We start from the raw sequence: 24,282 nt of genomic DNA, 5'->3' as shown, positions 1-24,282 counted from the left end.
GTTGTGAGACCAGCTATGTTGTATGGTTTGGAGACAGTGGCACTGATGAAAAGACAGGAGGTGGAGCTGGAGGTGGCAGAGTTGAAGATGATAAGATTTTCACTGGGAGTGATGAAGAAGGACAGGATTAGGAGCGATTATATTAGAGGGACAGCTCAGGTTGGACGGTTTGGAGACAAAGCAAGAGAGGCAAGATTGAGATGGTTTGGACATGTGTGGAGGAGAGATGCTGGGTATACTGGGAGAAGGATGCTGAATATGGAGCTGCCAGGGAAGAGGAGAAGAGGAAGGCCAAAGAGGAGGTTTATGGATGTGGTGAGGGAGGACATGCAGGTGGCTGGTGTGACAGAGGAAGACGCAGAAGACAGGAAGAGATGGAAACGGATGATCCATTGTGGCGCCCCCTAACGGGAGAAGCCGAAAGTAGTAGTAGACTTGGCACTTGGTACACACTACCCTTTAGTTGACTGGTTAACGTTGTCCCCCGCGGTGCAGGAGATATGGGTTCGCGTCCCGGCTGTGGCGGTTCGCGAGCTGCCGCCCTAATTCGCTATTATATATATATATATTAGCCATTTTATCCGCCATTATATACATTCCTTTATCCAAACCGCTTATTCCGCTCTTAAGGTAGCGGGATGCTGGAGCCTATCCCAGCAGTAATTGGGCGGCAGGCGGTGAGACACCCTGGACAGGCCGCCAGGCCATCACAGGGCCAAACATACCGGGAACCGCCGCAGTCGGGACGCGAACTCGGGTCTTCTGCACCACGGGCGACTACGTTAACCACTCGACTAAAGAGCCCGACCCGCTAGCCAAGGGCTAGCGAGTCTAGTCATTCGTGGTCGTTACAATATAAAATCTGTAAATAATCGATTATATGTCAATTATTTACGATTACATACACACACACAGATATATATACACATATATTATATATAATCTGTAAATAATCGACATAAATTACATAATAATCTGTGAATAAAATCTGTAAATGATATGTACAATATTAATCTCTTTAGAAATGACGCCGTTCATCTTGTAAATGAATGAAATCACATTTATTCACAAGTTACATACATTTCAGTGGGGTACGTTTTATAATGGCCCCAGTTTTTGTTTCAGTATATCTTCAGTATTTTTTTTCAGTAGTGTAACATTTCCTCAGTAGCAGTAACCAGTGGCGACCCCGAGGGGTGGCCAGGGGTGGCCACGGCCACCCTGATACTATCCCTGCCCCCCCCGCTGGCCCCCCCAGCCACGAGTCGCATATGCAGAATAAGCTTCTGATTATGCAGAATATGCTTCTATCTGATATCTTACATTAGGTGCTGTTCATTTAAATCAATAATGTATATTTTTCTTAACTCTCATATTGACAGTTTTCCACTAGCCTATACAGTATACTACAACAGCAGCATAGGATTCCCGAAATCCAGTCATGGCTTTTGGTTTTGGTGTGCCACCCCAAGATTTTCAGTGGCCCCATTTGCCCCCCCTATGAAACATTTCTGGGGGCGCCACTGGCAGCAACAGGCGTCCGCAGTGTTCCAGTAACCGGGGTGGCACGGAGGACGCTCGCGTTGGTGACGTTGCAGGGCATTGGAGGGGTTTCCTCTACCCGACATTCCCTGAACAGGGAGCAGGGAGTAGGGAGCAGGGAGTAGGGAATAGGGAGCAGGGAGTAGGGAGCAGGGAGCAGGGGATAGGGAATAGGGAGCAGGGAGTAGGGAACAGGGAGCAGGGAATAGGGAATAGGGAGCAGGGAGTAAGGAATAGGGAACAGGGAGCAGGGAGTAGGGAGCAGGGAATAGGGAGCAGGGAATAGGGAGCAGGGAATAGGGAATAGGGAGCAGGGAGTAGGGAGCAGGGAGCAGGGAGTAGGGAATAGGGAGCAGGGAGCAGGGAGCAGGGAGTAGGGAGCAGGGAGCAGCGTTTCTGCACACGGTGTAACGGAACGCAGGGAAGATGTTCCCCCGCGGGAAGGATTTGCTTAAACTCAGACAACTGTGTGTGTGTGTGTGTGTGTGTGTGTGTGTGTGTGTGTGTGTGTGTGTGTGTGTGTAGAAAGGACAACGCAACGAATGGGATCACGCTGGGTGGACCGTAGTTACGGTGTGAGGTTCCTACCTTCCAGCAGATAGCGGTAATGCGACATTTATGAAAGCCAACTGCCACGAAACATCACCGAGGAAGAAGACGACGCGGAAGAAGAAGAAGAAGAAGAAGAAGCGTTATTGGAGTTAAATGAATACTTTCTTCCTACGACTCTCACCTTTCTCTGTTTTCCCACGACACGGAGGTCTTACAAACGAGCCGACGGAAGATAAAGGTTTTGCCGAGAACCAGTCTAGTCGCCGTCCATCCGAGCTGAACGTGTTGTTCTGATTTCAGGTGACCGAATTATCCAGCAAGGAGAAGCGTTGCCCCGGAGCCGAGACGTCGTAGAGACGCTGTGAGTGCGGCGGCAGATGAAGAGGGACTCGCTCATTGCCGCAGTTCGCAGTTGTGTGTTGCACTTTTTCAAGAGGCTGCTAAGCTTGGTCGACATGTGGCGGTCCTTGTCCGGGCTGACGAGTCGGTCCTTGTCCGGGCTGACGAGTCGGTCCTTGTCCAGGCTGACGAGTCGAGTCTTGCTGAGCGGCCCGTCCCCTCCGGTGGGCGGCGGCGAGATCCACGCGCAGAGCGGCTGCAGGCTGGTGAGTACCCTGCCTGTGTGACGTCATATTCCGACTGGACAAACTGACTGTAAACTACAACAGCAATAATGATAATAATAACGATGATAATAGATTTATTAATAAACCACTGTTCATGTGTGAAATGCAGGCTCAAAGTGCTTTAAGTCGGGAAGAAAGAAGAACCGGCAGACAGAAAACAAATATTATACATTATGCAGTTTAAACTCCTCCAGAATCGTTGATGAAAATGAAAAGCAGTGTAAGGACATATAGGATCGTAATAGGGAAATATGACAACAAAGAGATGGATGTTAGAAATAACATTGATAAAGATGATCAAGTAAAAGATAATGTAGAACAGTGTTTCTCAACCCAGTCCTCAAGGACCCCCCTATCCTGCAGGTTTCCTTTGCAACCCTGAATAGGTACCTGTTTGTAGTCATTCAACCAATCAGCAAGGAATTTTGTCAGACGTTGCACACCTTGCATAATTAAGTGCTGCGAGATGATTGGTCGAGTAAGTACAAGCAGGGCTACCTATGCAGGGTTACCATGAAAATCTGCAGGATAGGGGGTCCTTGAGGACTGGGTTGAGAAACACTGATGTAGAAGATAGAGTAAGGCCGTTTTAAAGAAGAACTGAAAGGATATCTGTGGGTAGTGTTTTCCATAGTTAGGGAGATAGAAGATTGTTTTCATTTAGATGCAGTTGTGAGAGACAAAGCGGTCCCTCATGTGCAGACCTGAGGGCTCATGCAGACACAGACAGCAGAGGAACTGTGATGTAGGCCGGTCCTGTGCCATTAATACCTTTATCCATCCATCCATTATCTGAACTGCTCAGCCTGTTCTCAGGGATAGTGCAGCCTATCCCAGCAGTCATTGGGCGGCAGGCGGGCAGACACCCTGGACAAGCCACCAGGCCATCACACAGCCCCCCACCCCACACACACACACACACACACACACACAAACACACACACACACACACACACACACTCACCTGACCTACATGTCTTTGGACTGTGGGAGGAAACCGGAGCCCCCGGAGGAAACCCACGCAAACACGGGGAGAACATGCAAACTCCACACAGAGGACGACCCGAGACAACCCCCCAAGGTTGGACTACCCCGGGGCTCGAACCCAGAACCTTCTGCTGTGAGGCAACCATGCTAACCACTGCACCACCTTAACATCGTACATAGCGTTATATACAAGTAAAATTAATTTGATATCCACTCTGAAACATCCGAGGCACTGGGCCTTGGACCATTACAGTTATGTTTCGATGTGTGGAGTGATGTAGATGATCCTGGTATATTTTTCTGATCTTTTTTTTTTTAAGAATTCCCAATCTTGTTTTTATATACATTTACATTTTTATTTATATTTTGCGGCACGGTGGCGCAGTGGTTAGCGCGGTCACCTCACAGCAAAAAGGTTCTGGGTTCAAGCCCCGGGGTAGTCCAACCTTGGGGGGTCGTCCCGGGTCGTCCTCTGTGTGGAGTTTGCATGTTCTCCCTGTGTCTGCGTGGGTTTCCTCCGGATGCTCCGGTTTCTTCCCACAGTCTAAAGACGTAGGTCAGGTGACTCGACCGTACTAAATTGCCTCTAGGTGTGAATGTGTGTGTGTGTGTGGGTGTGTGTGTGTGTGTGTAGGCACTGTGTGATGGCCTGGCGGCCTGTCCAGGATGTCTTCCCGCCTGCCGCCCAATGACTGCTGGGGATACGCTCCAGCATGCCCGCGACCCTGAGAGCAGGATAAGTGGTTCAGATAATGGATGGATGGATATATTTTTAAGTTTTCTTTAATTTACTTGTCGTTACGATATCGATGCTGTGTATCTGATGAAGGGAAAACGAGGGAGGCGTACGTGTCAGCAGTCGTACAGGGTATAGAACATCTAATACAATGAAGCCTAGTGTTGACAGAGCAGTTGTCACTGCAAGTTGAATGGTACACAATACTGACTGTATGTGGTCTGTGTATAACCCGTGCACGCACGCACGCACGCACACACACACACACACAAACACACACACTCCAATATTGCGCTCACTGGCCTCTGCTATACATAACAATGTGCCTTTCAGCCTGTCTGGATGAACTGTAGTTAAAGCAGAAATGCTTTGTGAAAGTTAGTGTTCATTGTGATGTCTGGTTATCGCAGGAGTAGCTTCCCACAGCCTGGGCATCCGGGGGGCGTGGCGGTCTATTCCGTTGCCTACCAACACAGGGATCGCAGGTTTGAATCCCCGTGTTACCTCCGGCTTGGTCGGGTGTCCCTGCAGACACAGTTTGCTGTGTCTGCGGGTGGGAAGCCAGATGTGGGTATGTGTCCTGGTCGCTGCACTAGCGCCTCCTCTGGTCAATTGGGGCACCTGTTCTGTGGGGAATAGAGTGATCCTCCCACACGTTACATACCCCTGGTGAAACTCCTTACTGTCAGGTGAACAGAAGCGGCTGGCGACTCCACATGTATCAGAGGAGGCATGTAGTAGTCTGCAGCCCTCGCCGGATTGGCAGAGGGGGTGGAGCAGCGACCGGGACGGCTCGGAAGAGTGGGGTAATTGGCCAGGTACTATTGGGGAGAAAAGGGGGGGAGACCCGCAGGCTGTACCTTGAGCTATGTTGTTGTCTAGAGCATCATATTAGCGAAACTAACACTGTTGGTATGACTTTGTTGTGCAGTGTGTGTCTGTGTGTGTGTTTCTCTCAAGGACATGAAAATTAGGCCACTGGACGACTTCTCTTAGAGGAAAGGCACCAAGAGTAAACAGTGACCTCAGACAGAAAATATTTTCATGCTTGCTGGACCTACTAAAGCCTGAGCACAGTGTCGGTACCAATCAGTTTTCTATTGTAAGTGACGGTAGTTGTGCTCATCAATCTTGATGTGCTACTCACAAATTAATAATGAACGTACTGTCACATGGAACTCTTTGAATTTTATAGCAATAGTAAGAAATATTTAAAAAATATCCAATATAGGTTATCTTCAGCCATCCATCCATCCATTATCCAAACTGGTTATCCTGCTCTCAGGGTCGCGGGATACTGGAGCTTATCCCAGCAGTCATCTCATCAGTTATCTTCATCTCAATTATTAATCATATTGACAATATTTATTGTTAACAGACAGATTAATGTTGCACCACCTACATGATAACAGCGTCTCTACCAGCACCAGACCACCAGTACACCTGTAGCAAACCTGCATGGAATCAGGCTTTCAACAAAGCTGTTGAGCATTGTTTCAATTAATCGATTAACTTAGTCTTAAATAATGTCAAAAATAATGACAGATTTCCATAACGTTTCCAGAGCCCAAAGTGGTGTCTTATAATGGTTTACTTAGTCTGACCAGCAGCAGCAAAAAAAAAAAACAACCAACAGACCCTAAAGTATTTATTTTATTATGACATGAATCAGAAAGACAAGCAAATATTCGCATTTGTGAAGCTGTAACCAGTAAATGTTTGTTATTTCTTGATAAATGTCTTAAAACAGTTGACCATTTACCAAAATTATAATCAATTAATAGAGTGAGCAAACACCAGTAGATTGGCTAAGGAGTGCTACTTCACGCATGCAGGTATCAACCAACAGGTGCTCCTTGGATCCAGTGACATAACATTCATTCATTCATTCATCTTCAGCCGCTTCTCCGGGGTTGGGTCGCGTTGGCAGCAAGCTGAGTAGGGCACTCCAGACGTCCCTCTCCCCAGCAACACCCTCCAGCTCCTCCTGAGGGATCCCAAGGTGTTCCCAGGCCAGATTGGACATGTAGTCCCTCCAGCGGGTTCTGGGTCTACCTCGGGGTCTCCTCCCAGTTGGCCGTGCCCACAAAACCTCCAAAGGAAGGCGCCCAGGAGGCATCCTAATCAGATGCCCGAACCACCTCAGCTGGCTCTTTTCGACACAAAAGAGCAGCGGCTCTACTCCGAGCTCGCCTGGATGTCTGAGCTTCTCAACCTTTCTCTAAGGCTGAGCCCAGACACCCTACGGAGGAAACTCATTTCAGCTACTTGTATCCACGATCTCACGCTTTCGGTCACTACCCAAAGCTCATGACCATAGGTGAGGGTTGGAACAAAGATTGACTGGTAAATTGAGAGCTTTGCCTTCCGGCTCAGCTCCCTCTTCACCACAACGGTCCGGTACAGTGTCCGCATTACTGCTGATGCTGCACCAATCCACCTGTCAATCTCCCGCTCCAACGTACCCTTACTCATGAACAAGACCCCAAGATACTTGAACTCCTTCACTTGAAGCAACAACTCATCCCCAACCCAGAGGGAGCAATCCAATGACATATCATGAGACCAAAAACAAGAGAGAGGGTTTAGACTTGTGCTTTGTGATCAATAAGTCATGACCAAAAAGTACCAAAGCACTCGCGCCTACACGTTTCAACTCACAGTCTTCTTCAGAGCATGTAAAAATGAGTGACAGCTCCCATATATACCGAGGCTGGTGCCAGCTTCCAGCCAATCAGAGTAGCCCTGGATAACTGAGACAGGTGCAGTCAAGAAAGTGGGTGTGTATACAGTTAGGTAAATTCCAACAAGGCATCAATATCTTTAAGGTTAGCAAATCTATTACAAATGATCAGTAGCATTGGATATACACTAACAGTTATATAGAATTATGAAAGTAATATAAAGAAGTAATTACATAGAACATTTTTATTATATACAGACTAGCACCGGCTTGTTTTTAGCCAAAGTAGAATCAAAATTAGAATCACACGGGGATATACCCCTAGGGGAGCCTGAGAGGGGGGAGAATGAGCACCCCAATAGGATGGACCTAACGACGATGACCTTGGCAAATGGATTATCAACAACGACAGCTTGAAGATGAATTTGCCACAAGGTCTCCAAGAACGAGCACAGCCTTAAAATCCATCAGGCCCGAATGAAATGCTTGGCACAGAGGGGAGCAGCGCCAGCGCAGCGCACAGGATCCACTCCAGGCGAGATGCAGGAGGAGCCCGGCCCGGAGACACCCCACAGAGCCCAGAAACTCCATGTGCTAAGCCCTCTGGCTCCCAGCAGAGTAGTTCAGTAGAGTCGTATCAAGTGGCCTCCAGCAAGCCAGCACAGAGCATGGCGCCAGTTTGATGAGGACATGGCCAGAATTATCATGTGTAGAGCTGACGGTTCCCTGGGAGGACCGGATGGAGGACGCAAATGGGCAGAAGCGATCCAAGTACCAGGAGCTGGTGGATCAGTGCTGAAGGAGAGGTTGGAAGGCGTGTTGTGAGCCCATTGAAGTGGTGTGTAGAGGCTTTGCTGGCTGCTCACTGTGCAAGGTCTACACTCTACTTGGCATCACTGGGGCTGCTAAAAGGAAAGCCATCAAGTCTTCCATGGAGTCTGCAGAGATGGCCTCCAGATGGCTTTGGATCAGAAGGAGTGATCTGTGGGCCAATGCTGCTGGGACACAAGCCAGGGCCTCAGGAAACATCACTGATGATGGGTCCCAGTGCATCCTAGGATGTATCTTCGAGTCAGCGCCTATGTGTTTCAACTCACAGTCTTCTTCAGGGCATGTAAAAATGAATGACAGCCCCCAGATATACCGAGGCTGGTGCCAGCTGCCAGCCAATCAGAGTAGAGTAGAGTAGAGTCCTGGATAATTGACACAGTTGCAGTCAAGAAAGTGGGTGTGTACAGAATTAGGTAAATTCTAACAAGGCATCAATATCTTTAAGGTTAGCAAATCCAACATAAATGATCAATAGCATTGGATATTCACTAACAGTTATATAGAAAAGTAATTACATAGAACATTTTAAATTATGTACACACTAGCACCGGCTTGTTTTTAGCCAAAGTAGAATCAAGATCAGAATCAGTTTTATTTGGCCAAGTGTGTGTAGGCCTACACATGCAAGGAATTTTACTCCGGTTCATCCATTGCTCTCCACGTACTTATACAGAATAGACATACAGCTAAAACAGACAACAAGGTAAACAAATATTTGACTACTTTGTACAGATATAGATGTATATAACAAAGTATAGTGTGAAAAAGAAAAAAACAACAATGATGTAACTGGAAGACAATAGGACAGTGGTGCAGAGTGCAAAGATGCTGCAATAAATATGTTAACAGGTTACTTCATATAGATGAGGTCGGTGGACATGATGGAATATGTATGTATGGAATATACAGTATATACAGCATGCTTAGATTTATTTTTGACCATGATGATATGTTAAAACCATGTTATACTACAGGATATATACTTTAGTATATGTAGGTATTGTGCACGGGTCGGCAACCTTTACTATTAAACGAAAAAAATCTGTCTGGAGCCACAAAACATATATTTAAGCCTCATAATGAAGGTGACACAGCCTAGGTCTAAATTAGCATTCATTAAGTTTTACCACACGTGGCTACTCTGCAGTGGGCTATTTATGATTATTTGGTACTTTAACTTTGCATTTCCATTACAATAATACCACATTTTGTTGCATTTATGAAATTGTCGCAATACAATTAAGAAAACTGTTACTTTTTAGTTATTTTTATTGTTATTTTATTTTATTATTACCAACAAAACACAAAACTGAACAAAAGTCCAGTGCAGTGCAAGTTTATCCTCTTCTTTTTTTTCCCCTCCTTGGCCACGTACAGCAATCAACTTGCGGGCCTGAGACGACAACGCAACAGCTGAGGGTCATTCAGTTCATGACAAAACCACAACTTGCTGGAACAGATACTTTGTTGCAAAATCATAGCCTATGAAAGGACAGCGATCTCTCTTGTTTAATGCGATTTGTTTCTGAACGTCGCTGCAGACCTCGGTGTCAGGGCTGTACTGCAGGCTCTCATCCGTGAGTCGGGAGTAACGCTTGGATTATGTAGTTCCCGCTTTAGGTAGGGAGACTCAAGACTAGCCAGCGCTATTGAGGCTCAGCAAAATGTTAGGGGAAGGCGCCAGCCGTAGACATGGGCTATGAAACTTTTTTTTTCAAATTTAGTGTGAAAAATGTAAGAATCACTTTAGGCCTATAACAATGATAAATGAAATTTAAAATGTAAAAAAAAGAAGCCATTATTCATTTCCATATAATTTTTGTCAAAGCCACAGGGAGCCACTGGAGAAGGACAAAAGAGCCGCATGTGGCTCTGGAGCTGCAGGTTGCTGACCCCCGGTATAGTGGATGTTCAGTGGTACAGGTATATTGCACAGGGATCGTTACTGACGTTGTATGACTGTTTTGAGCGTTAATCACAGTGATGGCCTGCTGAAAGAAACTGTTCTTGTCTCTGGTTGTTTGGGCGTACAGTGCTCTGTAGCGCCTGCCAGAGGGGAGGAGTTGCAACAGGTTGTGACCAGGGTGTGATGGGTCTGCAGTGATGTTGCCTGACCCGTTTTCTGACTCTGGAATTGTTTAAGTCCTGCATGGAGGGCAGGTTGGCACCAATGATTTTCTCTGCAGTCCTGACTGTCCATTGTAGTCTGTTTCTGTCCTGTTTGGTGGCCGATCCAAACCAGACAGTGATGGATGTGCATAGAACAGACTGGATTATTGCAGAGTACAACTGAATCAGCAGTTCCTGAGGCAGGTTGAGCTTCCTGAGCTGACTGTGAAAGTACATCCTCTGTTGGGCTTTTTTGATGATTGTGGGGATCCTCCTGAAGTCCACTGTCATCGCCACAGTTTTAATGGTGTTTACCTCCAGGTTGTTATGACTGCACCAGAGGGCCAACTATTCAACCTCCTGTCTGTATGCAGACTCGTCACCATCCCGTGTGAGGCCGATGATCGTTGTGTCATCTGCCATCTTCAGGACTTTAACAGACGGGTCTCCTGAGATGCAGTAATTTGTGTAGAGGTAGAAGAGCAAAGGGGGAGAGCACACATCCCTGGGGGGGGGGGCAGTGTTGATTGTCCAGGTACTGGATGTGCTGTTCCCCAGCCTCACCTGCTGTCTCCTGTCTGTCAGGAAGTTATTGATCCACTGACAAGTGGGGGCTGGTACAGTGAGCTGGGTGAGTTTGGAGTGGAGGATGTCTGGTACGATTGTCTTGAATGCTGAGCTGAAGTCCACAAACAGGTGCAAGTGGGGGGGGGGTTGTGGGGAGGGGTGAGGCGCTAGCAGGGGGTGCAGTTGGTTGTGTGATGTGGCTGGAGAAGGTGAGGGTTGTGAGAGTGGGCTTATCAAACCTGCAGTAAAACACATTTCAGGTCATCAACTAGTTAATGGTTCTCTGTGTGGGGGGGATAGTCTCCTTTAGTTGGTGATGTCCTGCAGGCCTCTCCACACAGACACAGGATCGTTAGCTGAAAAACCTGTTTTTCAGCTTTTCATAGTAGCTCCTTTTGGCTACTCTGATCTCCTATGTTAGTGAGTTTCTGGCTTGATTGTACAGGATCCTATCTCCACGCCTGTAGGCCTCCTCCTTGGCCTGACGAAGCTGCCTGAGTTTTGCTGTGAACCAGGGCTTATTGTTATTGATGGTGCCAAAAGTTTCGATGGGCACACACATCTTCACAAAAGCTGATGTAAGATGTCACAGTATCGGTAAGTTTGTCCGGGTCCGTAGATGCAACCTCAAAAACACTCCATCAGTGCAGTCAAGGCAGGCCTGAAGCCCCAGTTTTGACTCTTTGGTCCATCTCACTGTTTTAACCACAGGCTTTGCAGATTTTAATTTGTGCCTGTAGGTTGGGAGAAGATGAACCAGAAATTGATCAGAGGGTCCCAAGGCTGCATGGGGGACAGAGCGATAGGCGTCCTTTTAATATTGTGTAGCAGTGGCCCAGTGTGTTTTTGTCCCTGGTGGGACACTTAGCATGCTGTCTGTATTTTGGCGGTTCGTGGCTGAGGTTTGCTCTGTTAAAATCCCCAAGGATAATGAGTAGGGAGGCTGGATATTTGTGGCCCATGTTTATAATCTGGTCAGCCAACTGTTGTAACGTCTCGCTAACAGGGGCCAGAATAAATGATAAAAACTGCTGCGGTGAATGAAATTGTTTGCAGTCAATTAAAATGGTCCCTAAGTGAGGGCTGCTTGATTTCTTCAACACTCTGACATCTGTACACTAACTTTCGTTTATATGGAAGCAGATCCTGCATCTCCATTTTTTCCCCATTAGCTCCGTTACTATACTGTACCATACCATTGTAGGGCTCGGCGCTGTCCATGGACTACAATACCCATAACTCCCCTGCTCAATCTCACAGGCGATTTCCACCTACCACTTCAGCTTTTCCTGCGAAATTATTGGATTACTGTATCCGGTGATGCAATTTTGCCGTTAAACCGGCGGAATTGAAGTTTGTTCTTGTTAAAAGTGAGGACACAAGAGGGTTTGAAAGTAAGAAAAGGAAAAAAATAATCCATCAGATCACTCAAGCGATTCTAGTCAGTCATCGAGAACAGATGAGACGTAGCTCTTTGGGAAGAAAGCCGTGACAAGAGACGGGATTTTCAAGCACCCACATGATGTCGGAAAGTTTGTAGCGGCAAGACTTGGAGATGTACGATCGACCAGGATAGCTAGCGGTGGGATGGTTATCATCGATTGTGTCTCCAAGAGCGATAGAGCCCTTAAAACCAAGGTATTTAGAAGGTATCTCTGTGTAACTCGCTTCCCTCGGATTAGAAGCAAAGAAGAAGGGAGTGATAAGTGGCGTGCCACTGTCAGTAGAGACTGAGTCATTTCGGGGGGTCACAGGTGTGTGTGTGAGGCAAGAAGAATGACTAGACTCCGTGAAGGGGAGAAGGAGGACAGTAATTCTGTGTGTTGGATTTTTGAAGGGGACTTGCCAGAAAGAGTTTACCTTGATTGTGTGCTAAAGGGTGAGGCTCCTCAGATGTTTTTGCTGGCAAGAATATGGGCATGTTGCAGCAGTATGTAATGGAGTCAGAAGATGTGGGAGATGTGGGGAGGACAACTACAAAGTGCCTGCACTGCAAGGAGAGAAATGACGAGATAGTGGAAGTGCAAAAAGAAAAGAAGCAGAAAAGGAGTGGAGCTGACCAGAATATCTGCAGGGACAAGAAAAGGTTTTTGGCATTCATTGCCGTGGTCATGAATTGCGCTGCTGAAATAAAGGGGAAGTCGGAAAGAATCGAGATGGCGCTGGACGCTGCCAGGAGCTATTTCAGTGTTTTTGACATATCTGGAGAAGATCTAGATCAGGGGTGTCAAACTCCAGGCCTCGAGGGCCGCGGCGTCTGCAGGTATTTGTTGCAACCATGCACTACACCACCTGATTAAACTAGTTCCTTTCCCTCCTTGATCCAGGAGGTGAGCTAATTAGTTAAATCGGGCGGTGTAGTGCACGGTTGCAACAAATACCTGCAGACACTGCGGCCCTCGAGGCCTGGAGTTTGACACCCCTGATCTAGATGTTACACTGGGGGAAGGATTTGCATCAACTCAGACTGGGTCTGGGTTATAGAATGGACAGCGTCGTGAATGGGATCACTTTGGGTGTACAATGTAAATAACCGGTGCTATGAAGTTCTTACATTTCAATAGGTGGCGGTGATGCAACATTTTGGTTTTGAACCGCCAATAAAAACCAACAAGAAGGAGAAGAATGGGTTCTCTCTCGCTGCGGACCGTGCACCCACAAGTATTTAGAGATACCCTCTCCTGCAGAAGAAGAAAGGACCACGGTCTTCGCATTACCACTGGCCACGATTTTATTAGAAGACAACCTAGTCTTATTCACTCGCTTGCTGGCTGTGATTACCAGTTAACCTTTCCCACAAGACACGCAGTTTCCACAGAAAGAGAAGAGGACCGGCTCCCTTTTCATTTATTAAACATCAACGCAATTGCAACGTAGACTCCTTTGAGACCATCCGACGACCGACGGAGCATCAAAGATCTTTCAGCTGACGAGCTGTGTAAAAGAAAAGAGAAGAGACTCTATTTTTCCGTGAAGCCCCATTTCAACACTGGACAACTAGGAAGTTGTTTTCCCAAACCTGCGCCCTCCGCTGTTCATCGGACAACAAGGACTCTGCTCGCCGTGGAGGAGCAATCCCAAATAAGGCTTTGTATCTGAGTTAGTTTAGTAGTTGGTCTAATTCATCATCATTATCATCGGCGGTCACTCAGGGTCGAGTATGACTGTCCTCCCTCTGGGTCCTCAGCTGGGTGTAGAGGTCGGTCCTGGAGCCTTTTAATGGGAGGACGCCTGCACGTGACAGATTTTTACATGGAGTGGCTGATGCGCCTGCAGCCACCACACGGTCCTCGGCAGGGGGTGGCCAGAGTCCAGTGGCATGGAGAACCAAGACGATTGGGCACCACCCTCTGTTGCAGCCTTCATCCACCTTCACTGGCGTTGTGACCTGGAAGTTGGTCTAATGATCTCACGTGAGAAAAGTGTTGAGTTGAAATCATCCGTGATCCAGATACACACTGTGATTCATGTAGGATGGGTTGCATGGCCCAATTGTTTTTCTGCGAGCTTTTTGTTTTAGGTTATTCACTGCCCTACTGAAACTGCCTGATGCTGTAATAATTAGACCCAGGTAAGTATACTGCATCGTATGCTCTAAGGTGATGCTACCTAGAGTCAACTGGTATCTATTTTCCTGACATCTGGGCTTCTTCTGGAAGATCATTACTTTTGTCTTTTTTGGATTTATTGCCAGGGCCCAGTGCTGGTAGTAGTCTCTCTCTCTCTCTCTCTCTAGCCCCCCTCTTTGTCTGAACCTTATCACACGCCTATCGTGTGTGCCATCTCGCCTGTGTGACGTCGCGCAGCCTTTCTCACACACATCTCTCTCCAGTGCGTGGCAGCACGCACACCCACACATCCACACACACACACACATACACACATCCACACACACATACACACACCCACGCACCCACACATACACACACACACACACCCACACACTCACACCCACACACTCACACCCACACACATACACAGAATATTTGCACAGCTTCGCTACCTCACATCACCTTTTGTGCGTTGATCATCACGTTGCTGCTGGATTATTGATTATGACCGATTAGTATTAGTCGATGTTTGATTGATTGTTGTAATAAGTTAGTGGTCGTCCTGCCCGTTTCGTGACAGTACTCAGCGGCACCATCCTCTGCCAGCTACAGTACTGCAGTTGGTGCAGCATTGATTATTCCATTAACTTGAATGGTTCAATTATAGATACTGAACACCAAAATCAATGGTTAATAATTTTATGAGACTCGTTCACGAGACCGATTTGATAACCCCCTGTTGCACCCACGGCACGTGGCTCCGGCGTGGCAGAGTGACGCAGTGAATAGCCGGGCTCGTGATAGAAAACGTGCGCATGTTCACTTGGCAAACTGCAGCTGTCCGTGTGGTTTTCCTTTCTGCAGGTCGTGGGTTTGGGGAACCCTGGGATGGAAGGTTCCAGACACAGCGTCGGCATGGCGGTGCTCGGTGCCCTCGCTCATCGCCTCGGCGCGACCGACCGTTGGCGCGGTGACAAGCACGTGTCTGGTGAGGTCGTCGTCTCCGAGATACACGACGTGCACGTGGTGCTGCTACGTCCCAAGCTGCTGATGAACATCAATGGCGTGTCAGTAGCCAAAGCAGGTGTGTGTGTGTGTGTGTGGGGTAGACAAAGTAATGCACTGTTAAATCAGCAAGCCTCATGGACTCAGGGTCTTTGTATGGATCTATTGCAGAATAGAACTGAGTCTCTCTCTCTCTCTCTCTCTCTCTCTCTCTGTATGTTTTATGCCTTTAAAACACGTTGTTTGCCTTTAAATCAGTGGAGAATCATTTTGAGTCCAAGCTGAAAACAGAAGCTCTGTTTTTGCCAAGCACAGCGAGTGTACAGAGTTGGGTGTATGTCGTGCTGTACTGTGTCAGAGTGATCGGTGTGTCTTGGTATCGTCTCATTAACTCCGTCAGGCTGTGTGTGTGTGTGTGTGTGTGGGGGGGGGGTTGACTGTCCGCATCTAATCTCGCAAACTACTGGACCTGTCAGCCCCTAAAATAAATGTTGTGCAGTTATGAGTGTACGATGAAGAACCTCGTGGTTGCGGTGATTCAAACCCCTCGAGAAACGTTTGTTTTGGCCGTCGCCGCTCCCTCTCTCCATCCACTCTCTTGCTCGCTTGACCAGCGCTGCTTTCTGTCGCTCCCGCTCTGAGTCAACCGTGCACATGCACGTCTCACATCTGTGGTTGAGTCAGATCAGGCAGCGACGGTGTCAAACCCAAAACAGGTGGGTGGCAGTCTCTTGTGTTGCCTATCACCATGGGGATCGCCAGTTCGAATCCCTGCGTTGCCTCCGACTTGGTCGGGCATTCCGACAGACACAATTGGCCGTGTCTGCGGGTGGGAAGCCAGATGTGGGTAAGTGTCCTGGTCGCTGCACTAGCGCCTCCTCTGGTCGTTCGGTCGCTTGTTCAGGGGGGGGAGGGGGGAATAGCATGAACCTCCCACGTGCCACGTCCCCCTGGCGAAATGCCTCACTGTCAGGTGAAAAGCAGCGGCTGGCGACTCCACATGTATCGGAGGAGGCATGTGGTAGTCTGCAGCCCTTGCTGGCTCAACAGAGGGGGCGGAGCAGCAACCGGGACGGCTCGGAAGAGTGGGGTAATTGGCCAAAAATTAAACTGGGGAGAAAAAGGGAAAATTCCCCCAAAAAACGAGAAGTTGACCGTATTTCGCAAGCCAGCAAGTCATTCCCTGCTGATCTCAGCACAGGAGAACTGGAGGAACACCAGACGAACCAAAAACAATTCACCTCACCGCCACGCCGAAGTGCCATAGTCTCCGGTGTTAAAACGCTGCTATAAAAGTACAATTTCAAATGTAGGATTAATGACAGGCACAGCTGGAAATCACCGGTAGCCACAGTAACACATTTCCCATGGCTGAGCTATGTTTTCTTACAGTTTTATAAATGAAAGTCAGTCAGCAGAGCAGCCTTCATTCATTTATGTTGAAAACCACGATGGTTAAACACATTTGAAGTCTTTTAATAAGGGCTTTCAAATTATGATAGCCTGATCACTGTCATTTCATGTCATACTTGGTCGCTTTCATGTGAGGGGCCGCCTAGGAGGCCGCACATCCACAGACTGACAGGTAAAAAGTTTTTATTAGGTAAACTTTTTAGCCAGAGCGCTGCATATTAACTTTTTTTTTTTTGGGTCATATTTCCCGTTACATCGACTTGGACGCAAAAGTCTTATAAGGGCTTTGTGTGATTCTTTATTGTGAACTGCAAAGTGTTGTTGTCTTACTGTGTATTTTAGACCAGTTGAGAAATTAACTGCTGACTGCAGGTGTTGTAAGCCCCATAGTCAAGTATGTGGTGATGTGGGCGTTTGCATGTGTTGTGCAGACCGTCCATCCATCCATCCATCCATCCATCCACCCATTATCCAAACCGCTTATCCTGCTCTCAGGGTCACGGGGATGCTGGAGTCTATCCCAGCAGTCACTGGGTGGCAGGTGGGGAGACACCCTGGACAGGCTGCCAGGCCATCACAGGGCCGACATACGTACACACACACATTCACGCCTAGGGACAATTTAGTACGGCCGAGTCACCTGACCTACATGTCTTTGGACTGTGGGAGGAAACCGGAGCACCCGGAGGAAACCCACGCAGATATGGGGAGAACATGCAAACTCCACACAGAAGATGACCTGGGATGACCCCCAAAGTGAGACAACCCCGGGGTTCGAACCCAGGACCTTCTCGCTGTGAGGCGACTGCGCTAACCACTGCGCCACCATGCCGCCTTCTTTGTTCATTAGCCCCTCAAAGTACTCCTTCCACATTATCAACACACTCTCCTCACTTGGGTATTTGTATACATAGCATGTTGTTTTCAGCACCGTGTTCTGTACGTGGTCCAGGACTTGCACCCGCCTCATCACCCCTCCGCTCTCATGCACTTCAAATTCTGGCACCTTCTGCTTTACAAATCAAGCACTGCTGATGGGTATTTGTAATTCCCTCCTCCTGACATATGTTGTCTACGTCTTGCTACAAGCATTCAACCAGCCGTGCGAAGACATCGATATCGGCCAGTTGGTGTCTAAATTCAGGGGTTACCCAGGCTATCCGTCTTTTCTGTAAGGTAGGGCTGTGTGCTGGCAAGAATCTGCCGATACGATACGTATCACGATACAGGAGTACGATTCGATATATCACGATACTGTAAGAAAGGTGATATATTGTGATGTCATAGGCCTGTGTTCTTTGTGCTTATGCTACTTCCTGTCTCGGTTTACGTTGTTGGGTTGGAGTGGAAGAGTCAGATGGCTGAAGATAGATGACAACACTGTTATCTAGCGGTCGTGGGGGTTACACACAACATAAAGTGTTTATCACGAACCTTTACATGTAAACAATTAAACATCGATACAGTGGTTCAGAGAGTCGATACAGTATCACAAAAGGTAACATCGCGATACTCGAGTGTATCGATATTTTCTTACACCCCTGCTAATGAGTGTCTTAGAACAAATTTGTGTTAACATTTCACACGTGAGGCCCATCGAGTTTTCACTTAACAACTACTGGTATGTCCGGGAAAAGAAAAGTGACTGTGAAATTATTTGTATTATTTGTCCTCTAAACCTTATACTTTCTTTGTTTGTTTTTGTTTTTTTAAATATGGCAGTGACTAAGTACAATATCAAGCCTGAGGACATCCTGCTGGTTCACGATGAACTGGACAAACCGCTGGGGAAGATCGCCATCAAGCATGGAGGAAGCGCCCGGTCAGTTTGTTTCACACACTTTCTTCCGTTTCTTTACAGACGCGGAAACAGAAGTACAGGGAATGGTTTTGGGATAGGATTTAGCCCCGCGGTGTTTAAAGCTACCTTCCTGTTGATGTACATGCATATTTACTGCATGTGTGAAGGGGCAATCCAGAGTGGCATCGTGGATGTAAATGAGCACTGCGACAACACTGGCACTCGACTGACAACAAGAAGCATAACGTGCATCTCCATGAGGTCAACGTTGTGAGTTTGTGTGAGAAATCCTATTCATATTCAGTGGATATGTTTTAATTCACCTGATTATAATGTTTGGTGTTATAATAAGGTGAATTAAAAACATATCCACTGAATATGAATATGATTTGGCCTGAATCCATGTTGATCAGGATGACTGATAGAAACCATATTAGGGGACTAATCTGGGATCATTTTTGGAATTATATTTCATTGTTTGACGATCCAAGGCGGCACTGTGGTTAGCGCGGTCACCTCCCAGCAAGAAGGTTCTGGATTCGAGCCCCGGGGTAGTCCAACTGTGGGGGTCATCCCGGGTCGTCCTCTGTGTGGAGTTTGCATGTTTTCCCCATGTCTGCTTGGGTTTCCTCCCGCAGTCCAAAGACATGTAGGTCAGGTGAATCGGCCATACTGAATTGTCCCTAGGTATGAATGTGTGTGTGTGGGCCCTGTTTGGTGGCCTGGCAGCCTGACCAGGGTGTCTCCCCGCCTGCCATCCAATGACTGCTGGGATAGGCTCCAGCATCCCCATGACCCTGGGAGCAGGATAATCGGTTTGGATGATGGGTGGAATGGAAATGGGGATGACTGAGAGCATCAGGAGGAACTGAAAGCATTGTGGCATTGGCCTGTTTTCTTATTCACAAGAAATAAAGCAAACATGTACGATGTCAGAGTCAGCACCTCCAAGTCTGAGGCCACAGTTCTCTACCGGAAAATGGTGGATTGCTCCCTCCGGGTTGGGGATGAGTTGTTGCCTCAAGTGAAGGAGTTCAAGTATCTTGGGGTCTTGTTCACGAGTGAGGGTAGGATGGAGCGGGAGACAGACAGGTGGATTGGTGCAGCATCAGCAGTAATGTGGACGTTGTACCGGACCGTTGTGGTGAAGAGGAAGGCAGAGCTCTCAGTTTACCAATCAATCTTCATTCCAACCCTCACCTATGGCCATGAGCTTTGGGGAGTGACCAAAACGGTGAGATCGTGGACACAAGCGGCTGAGATGAGTTTCCTCCGTAGGGTGTCTGGGCTCAGCCTTAGAGATAGGGTGAGGAGCTCGGACATCCGGAAGGAGCTCGGAGTAGAGCCGCTGCTCCTTCATGTCGAAAGGAGCCAGTTGAGGTGGTTCGGGCATCTGATTAGGATGCCTCCTGGGCGCCTTCCTTTGGAGGTTTACCGGGCACAGCCAACTTGGAGGAGACCCCGGGGTAGACCCAGAACTCGCTGGAGGGACTACATGTCCAATCTGGCCTGGGAGCACCTTGGGATCCCCCAGGGGGCGCTGGAGGGCGTTGCTGGGGAGAGGGACGTCTGGAGTGCCCTACTTAGCTTGCTGCCACCGCGACCCGATCCCAGAGAAGTGGCTGATGATGAATGAATGTACGGCGTCTGACCAAAACAGCAGAAGTGGGGCGGGCAGGGCTGCCTCGGTAGCCGAAATGTTACAGCACATAACACACGGCCACATGGTCGCTGGCTGGAATCCAGCTGGCCACCTTTGTTGCCTGTCACCCCCTCTGTCTCTCCCCGTCTTTCTAGTCTCATGTTTACTGTCGCTGTGTGCATCAGTTGCGGATTGTACCTTTAACATTTTGGACAACAGCTAACCCATAAATATGCAAATCATCAGTGATTTTTTTTGTCGTTCATTTTAATGTAGTAGAACATTCCTGGGAAAAGTTATGATGATGATGATGATGATGGCAAGGTAGTCTGAAAAAAATGAAAAGTTGTGTAATTTGTGAATTGCATCTACTGAGACTGGAGGAGTGCTGCAGTTTAAATACGATTACATCCCCCCTCCCTCCCTCCCTTTTTCTCCCCAATTGTATTTGGCCAATTACCCCACTCTTCCGAGCCGTCCCGGTCGCTGCTCCACCCTCTCTGCCGATCCAGGGGAGGACTGCAGACTACCACATGCCTCCTCCCATACAGGTGGAGTCGCCAGCCGCTTCTCTTCGCCTGACAGTGAGGAGTTTCACCAGGGGGACGTAGCGCGTGGGAGGATCCCCCCCTCCTCCCGACCAGGCGCCCCGACCAACCAGAGGAGGCGCTAGTGCAGCGACCAGGACACATAGCCACATCTGGCTTCCCACCCGCAGACATGGCCAATTGTGTCTGTAGGGCCGCCCGGCCAAGTCGGAGGTAACACGGGGGTTTGAACCGGTGATGCCTGTGTTGGTAGGCAACGGAATAGACCGCCACGCCACCTGGACGCCCCGGCTTATATATTTGCCGTTGCGGTCGTCTCAGGTGATGGTGGTAGCCGGCCATTCAAATGAATCATCCAGGCCGTTACCCGGCGGCCACATAAGCGGCGCTGTATGTGACAGGTGAATGTGATGTGCAGGAACCTTTTCATGATATTCTCCAAATGACCTCTGACCCCCTCAATGATCCATCCACACAGGGGTCATAACGGCGTGCGCTCCTGCATCGACTGTCTTCAGACGGACGTAAGTTGTGTTTATGTGTTTGTTTTTCTTGTCGTTTCCTTTGGCGGGCAGCGTCAGGCTCTGTAGAGTGATGACTCATGTTTTGTAGTTTTATTTATTAATTATTCTGTGGTCATGTGATGTGATTTCTAATTCATAAGAATAAAGCCATTCCAGAACTGGAGGGCGAGAGAAAAACAGTCGCGTCCCTTTTACTTTCAACTCAGAATTCACCGCAACAGGAGACACGACGTGTGTGTGTGTGTCTCTCTCTCTGTCTGTCTCTCTCTCTCTTTCTGTCTTTCTGTCTCTCTCTCTCTCTTTCTGTCTTTCTGTCTTTCTCTCTCTCTCTCTCTCTTGCCAGGTGATGACCAGACTGCGAGTTGGGATCGGCCGGCCAGCGGGGAAAACGCCGGTGGATCGACACGTTCTCGGTCGCTTCTCCGAGGAGGAGCGGGAGGTCCTGAGCTCGGTCCTGGACCGCAGCGTGGACCTCCTCCTCTCCCAGCTCGCCCAGCAACACTCGCAGTCCCCTCCCCCGCCAGCGGGGGGCAGGCCGGCAACACGGCAGAGGAAAGAGAGGGGCAGCCCGGCGGCACAGACCAGCAACGCGTGCGGCAGCGTGTGACTGCTGGCCCGGGGTGCGTCACGTCTCCAGAGGTGTGTGTCTGAAATCTTCATTTTATACCCGAGAATACACTTAGAACCATGTCCACACGGGCCCTAAAGGGTCTTCATGATATGACTGACACAGTCATCCCTACTACCGTGATAGATATATTATTATTATCACTGTAATAGATGTTATGTTATTATTATTATTATCACTGAAATATATATATTACTATCACTGAATTAGATGTTATATTATTATTATTATCACTGTAATATATATATATTACTATCACTGAATTAGATGTTATATTATTATCACTGTAATAGATGTTATATTATCACTGTAATAGATGTTATATTATATTATTATTATCCCTGTAATAGATATATTATCACTGTAATAGATGTTATATTATTATTATTATCATTGTAATATATATATTACTATCACTGAATTAAATGTTATATTATTATTATTATTATTATCACTGTAATATATATATTACTATCACTGAATTAGATGTTATGTTATTATTATCACTGTAATAGATATATTATAATCACTGGAATAGATGTTATATTATTTATTACTATCACTGTAATAGATATTATATTATTATCACTGTGATATTATATTATTATTACCATCACTGTAATAGATATTATTATTATCTGAAAGAGCTCAGTATGAAACACGTGGTTCATATTCGTCAAAGTTCATCTGTTGCCGATGCAGTCAGTCTGCTCCTCACGAGAGCAAGGGAGGAGGTTAAGAGTTGCTGATAGTAAAGTGTATACAGGATATTATAGATGACAAACTGTGACACAGACATGCAAGATATTCGAATCCAGATCCTGAATAATGATTACACTGGTCAACATAATTTTTCTTGCAAGGGGTTTTTCAACGGATTCCAGCTAACTTTTGGGTGCTGAATCCAAATCTGGCATTAGTTTCTGCCGATCACATCAAGTTTTTGAACTATGAAAAATCATTATTTTTGAGAAAACAGCAATTTTACACTCGAAGTTAAAAAAAACACTGTTGCATTAGAAGATCGATAGATGCAAAAATGATTACAATGAATAAATAAACACTCAGCCTAGCATGAAATTACTCAGGAAACGAATAGGGGTCATTTTTATCCCCACCAAGATTGCCAGACTAGATGGTCAACTTTTGTAAAATCCTGAATAAGGAAGGAGCATACAGATAGCACAAAAACTTGATGTGATAGAGCAATCTGAGCCCAGATTTGGATTCAGCAGCCCAAAATTAGCCAAAAACCGTTTCCAAAGTCCATGCAAGAAAAAAAACTATATTTTTGTAGACCAGTGTTATCAGTAAACGATTTGAGCAGCTTTCTTTTCCACTGCAGAATTCTCGAATGACAGGTTGCTTCTGAGATGAAATGAGATGTTTGAGTCCTTCTGGCATGCTAATCTCTGCTGAAATGACAGTGGGTTGTTCTGCACATGATAGTTTATGTGGTTCCAGTCCTGGGTTCCGAAATCAGGAGAACTTTGACAGAACCAGAACCCTTTAGAGTCTCACCGGGTGTGTGTCCTAAGGTGGTGGTGGACGTCACTAAGTTGGCTCAGCTCCATTCAAATGTTTTAAATCTTGTTTCTATACTGCTTTGATTACATCCTGTTTAGGGTTGTGGGGGAGTTGGAGTATTTCCCATCATGCACCGGGAGGACTGGACTGCTCTCCATTTACACCTGATGACGGCTCCATGTTGTCGGTGGGATTTACCGCGTGATTCGGCGTCCTCCTATCAGCCGCGTGGCGACACCGAGTCTTCAGCCTGCTCAGATCCTGTGTGATGCCTGCAGGGGCAACTCGTGGGGTGTTTACCCCGTGGAGCCGGGACGCCTTCAACGCCAGCGAGGGAGCCATGCTGGTCGGAGACGTGTTAAAAGCCTTCGTCGCCAGCGGTACAGGAAACCGGAGGTGGTTTCAACAGCGGAGACGTGATGCTGAGTGTCCCCAGGTGATGTGTCCTGTGCTGCAGGCGACGGCTCCAGAGTGATGCTGGGTGTCCCCAGGTGATGTGTCCTGCGCTGCAGGCGACGGCTCCAGAGGGATGCTGAGTGTCTCCAGGTGATGTGTCCTGCGCTGCAGGCGACGGCTCCAGAGTGATGCTGAGTGTCCCCAGATGATGTGTCCTGTGCTGCAGGCGACGGCTCCAGTGATGCTGAGTGTCCCCAGTTGATGTGTCCTGTGCTGCAGGCGACGGCTCCAGAGTGATGCCGGGTGTCCCCAGTTGATGTGTCCTGTGCTGCAGGCGACGGCTCCAGAGTGATGCTGAGTGTCTCCAGTTGATGTGTCCTGCACTGCAGGGTGTCCCCAGGTGATGTGTCCTGTGCTGCAGGCGACGGCTCCAGTGATGCTGGGTGTCCCCAGTTGATGTGTCCTGTGCTGCAGGCGACGGCTCCAGAGTGATGCTGAGTGTCCCCAGGTGATGTGTCCTGTGCTGCAGGCGACGGCTCCAGAGTGATGCTGGGTGTCCCCAAGTGATGTTTCCTGCGCTGCAGGCGACGGCTCCAGAGTGATGCTGGGTGTCT

The 24,282-nt window shown here is 47.8% G+C and overlaps 1 protein-coding gene across 2 annotated transcripts; it reads left to right on the top strand.

Moving 5' to 3' along the window:
* The first annotated feature begins 2,188 nt into the window (after positions 1-2,188).
* On the top strand, positions 2,189-23,837 carry ptrh1 (peptidyl-tRNA hydrolase 1 homolog). 2 transcript variants are annotated; one of them, XM_056292377.1, is made up of 7 exons: positions 2,189-2,242; positions 2,395-2,699; positions 15,049-15,268; positions 18,325-18,424; positions 21,072-21,117; positions 21,461-21,756; positions 23,371-23,837. In XM_056292377.1, exons 2-6 carry the CDS (start codon positions 2,472-2,474, stop codon positions 21,722-21,724), a joined length of 858 nt encoding a protein of 285 aa, XP_056148352.1. In that variant the 5' UTR covers positions 2,189-2,242; positions 2,395-2,471; the 3' UTR covers positions 21,725-21,756; positions 23,371-23,837. The 2 variants fall into 2 exon arrangements, with proteins under 2 accessions (XP_056148352.1, XP_056148344.1); XM_056292369.1 differs by having other exon boundaries at positions 2,214-2,699.
* The last annotated feature ends 445 nt before the right edge of the window (positions 23,838-24,282 follow it).

This window comes from Lampris incognitus, chromosome 1 (genome assembly GCF_029633865.1).
Source record: "Lampris incognitus isolate fLamInc1 chromosome 1, fLamInc1.hap2, whole genome shotgun sequence".
Taxonomy (NCBI): Eukaryota; Metazoa; Chordata; class Actinopteri; order Lampriformes; family Lampridae; genus Lampris; species Lampris incognitus.
This window is presented reverse-complemented; position numbering and strand designations above follow the sequence as displayed.